Genomic DNA, 2,333 nt, shown 5'->3' with positions numbered 1-2,333 from the left:
GCAGTCGACTACGTGGGAGTCCAGCGACATAGCCATTACGCCAGCTGCTGGTACCAGCAAACTATATTTTAAAAAAAGAAAGCAATTTGGGACGAGCAGGTACCATAACAGTTACATTGCTGGACTCCCACATGGACAACCGCTGTTTGAATCTTGGACCTGGTGGCTTGAAACTCATGCCTGGTGCAGCTGCCTGTGTGCCCAAAATCCCGAGAGGAGATTTGAAGAGAAGGGATTGCTGTGTGGCCATCCCTCCTGGAAGGTGATTTCCTGTTAATGTCTCTGTGTCACTCCCATGAGCTCATAGGCCCTGCAGGAAAAATCCCTCCAAAAAGAGACCAGCAGGTGGTGTGCTGGTTAGGGGCACTGGACTTCCACATGGCTGACCACAGTTTGAGTCCAGGACATGGCAGCTTGCTTCATCACTTTCTCTTTTTCTATGTCTGTATCTCTTGTTCTGTCCCTTTCACTTCAGATTAAAATAAAGTTAAATAATTAAAAAAAAAAATTGCTTAAAAAAGGGGGGGGGGAGGATTTGCCCAAACTAAGAGCAGCCAATGCCTAGCTTCAGACCTTGATGTAGCTGGTGACCGTGGCAGACAGCACTAATCGATTCCAGCATGCACTGCTGCTGAGCAGGGTGCTCGAGGCAGCCATGACTGACCGGTTCTCTGAATCCTGTTGATCACTGGACTCTAGATCCTCAGAGGGCAGCGATTGCTTCTCTGAGTTGTCACAAGGCCCAGCTCACATCCCCCACTCTGTCCTTAGTCTTGACTTTCTGTGCCTGTCAGCTGCTCATCTAGACTGGTCCCCTCGCAGAACACTTGTTCTGTGTCACTTCCCGGATGCCTTCTTGGGTGTGGACTGGGCCCTGCTCTGGACTCCCTGGTTTCTGGGATCGGCTGCAGCATGTTGGTGGCGCTGTGCTTTCTATGCCGCGTCTGGCTCAACAGCCCTGGGTTCCCAGCTCCCAGCCGGGGCACCCTCAAACCTCAGGGCAGTGGGGGCGTCCGAGCGTGTGCAGCATGGGCTGCAGCAGAGGGGACACCTTCCCGTCACCATGTCCTGACCACACGTAACGGTATCCAGTCACCTGTCCGTACTTGGCTCAGGCCGCATGCTCTCCCTGTCGTTGATCTTGTCTGCCGGTGCTCACGAGGTGTGCGGGCAGAGCCTGTGAGGCTCCCCGTGTGCCTTTGTCGGCTGAGGCTGCCAGCATAGCCAGACCAGCTGGCTTAGGGACGCGTACGCATTCCGTCTGGAGGCCGGGAAGTCCAGCATCCAGGTGCCCATAGTCTTGGGGTCTGGTGAGCATGCGCCGTGTGGATCGTGGACAGTGCCGTCTCCTGTGCTGTCACGTGCCGCTCTCATGGCAGTGCGCCGGGGCACCTCTGATAGGGACACTGACCCATCCACAAGGGCTCGCGACCCGGTCATCTCCCAAAGCCCCACCTCATGCCACCACACTCAAGTTAACATTTCATAGTTGGGAACCAGCAGTTGGCGCAGTGGCCTTGTTGCTGGACTCCCATGTAGCTGATCATGGTTCGAGTCCCAGACCCAGTAGCTTAAACTCATGTGGGGGTGTCCAGCACCTTAACCACCACGCCACCTGCTGGCCCCACAAAATCTTCTTAAAAAAACAGTTTCATAGATGAAGTTTGAGGGGACACAGCACTTAGACCGTAGCCATGGGCTCCCCCCCTGTGGCACTCACCCCCACACATATCTGACACGCGGTGGGTGGGTGCTCCGGTGTCACGGCTCTGAGTCTCGCGGGAACCCTGTACCGCCCCGTGAAGAGACTGCCATCCTCAGCGCCATGGCGAAGGGGCAGGCTGGTGGAGAGCGCCGGTGGGCGGGAGGACGGGCTGGGACCAGCCATGCCGGGCCGAGGGCGTCAGGAGACTGAAGCTCCTTGGTGGCGGCTATGCCCGTTCCCTAGGGGTGGGTGAGGGAGGCGAGGGCCCGGGGTGGGGGCTGACCTGTCGGCGTCACCAAACTGCCCCTCCTTAGCTGGCGCTGCAGACGGGGCGAGAGCCGCCGCCCATCTGGCGAGTCCAGAAGGCGCTGCTGCAGAAGTTCACCCCCGAGATCAAGGACGGCCAGCGGCAGTTTTGTGCCACCAGTAACGTGAGTCCGCGCAGGGCAGGGAGGACTGGGCCCGGGGCTGTTTGGAAGTTGGGGTCTCCCTGGTGTATAGCTGCGGCACCCCTGCTCTAAGATGCACCTGGGAGGGGGTCTTCAGTCCCAGGCCGGCTCAGCCGCTGCCGTGGCGGCGAGAGGCAGGGGGCCCGGAAAGGGAGCCCGCGCGGGGATGTGGGGCGGGG

At 58.6% G+C, this 2,333-nt stretch overlaps 1 protein-coding gene across 1 annotated transcript in view; it reads left to right on the top strand.

Moving 5' to 3' along the window:
* Positions 1-2,333, top strand: part of PRR12 (proline rich 12) — a gene marked incomplete at its 5' end in the record, with an annotated part of 42,042 nt that overhangs the window by 24,491 nt on the left and 15,218 nt on the right. Inside the window, 1 exon segment of the mRNA XM_027776458.1 lies at positions 2,020-2,136. Coding sequence (XP_027632259.1) covers positions 2,020-2,136 — 117 coding nt within the window.

Source organism: Tupaia chinensis, unplaced genomic scaffold, assembly GCF_000334495.1.
Source record: "Tupaia chinensis unplaced genomic scaffold, TupChi_1.0 Scaffold000673_1, whole genome shotgun sequence".
Taxonomy (NCBI): domain Eukaryota; kingdom Metazoa; phylum Chordata; class Mammalia; order Scandentia; family Tupaiidae; genus Tupaia; species Tupaia belangeri.
This window is presented reverse-complemented; position numbering and strand designations above follow the sequence as displayed.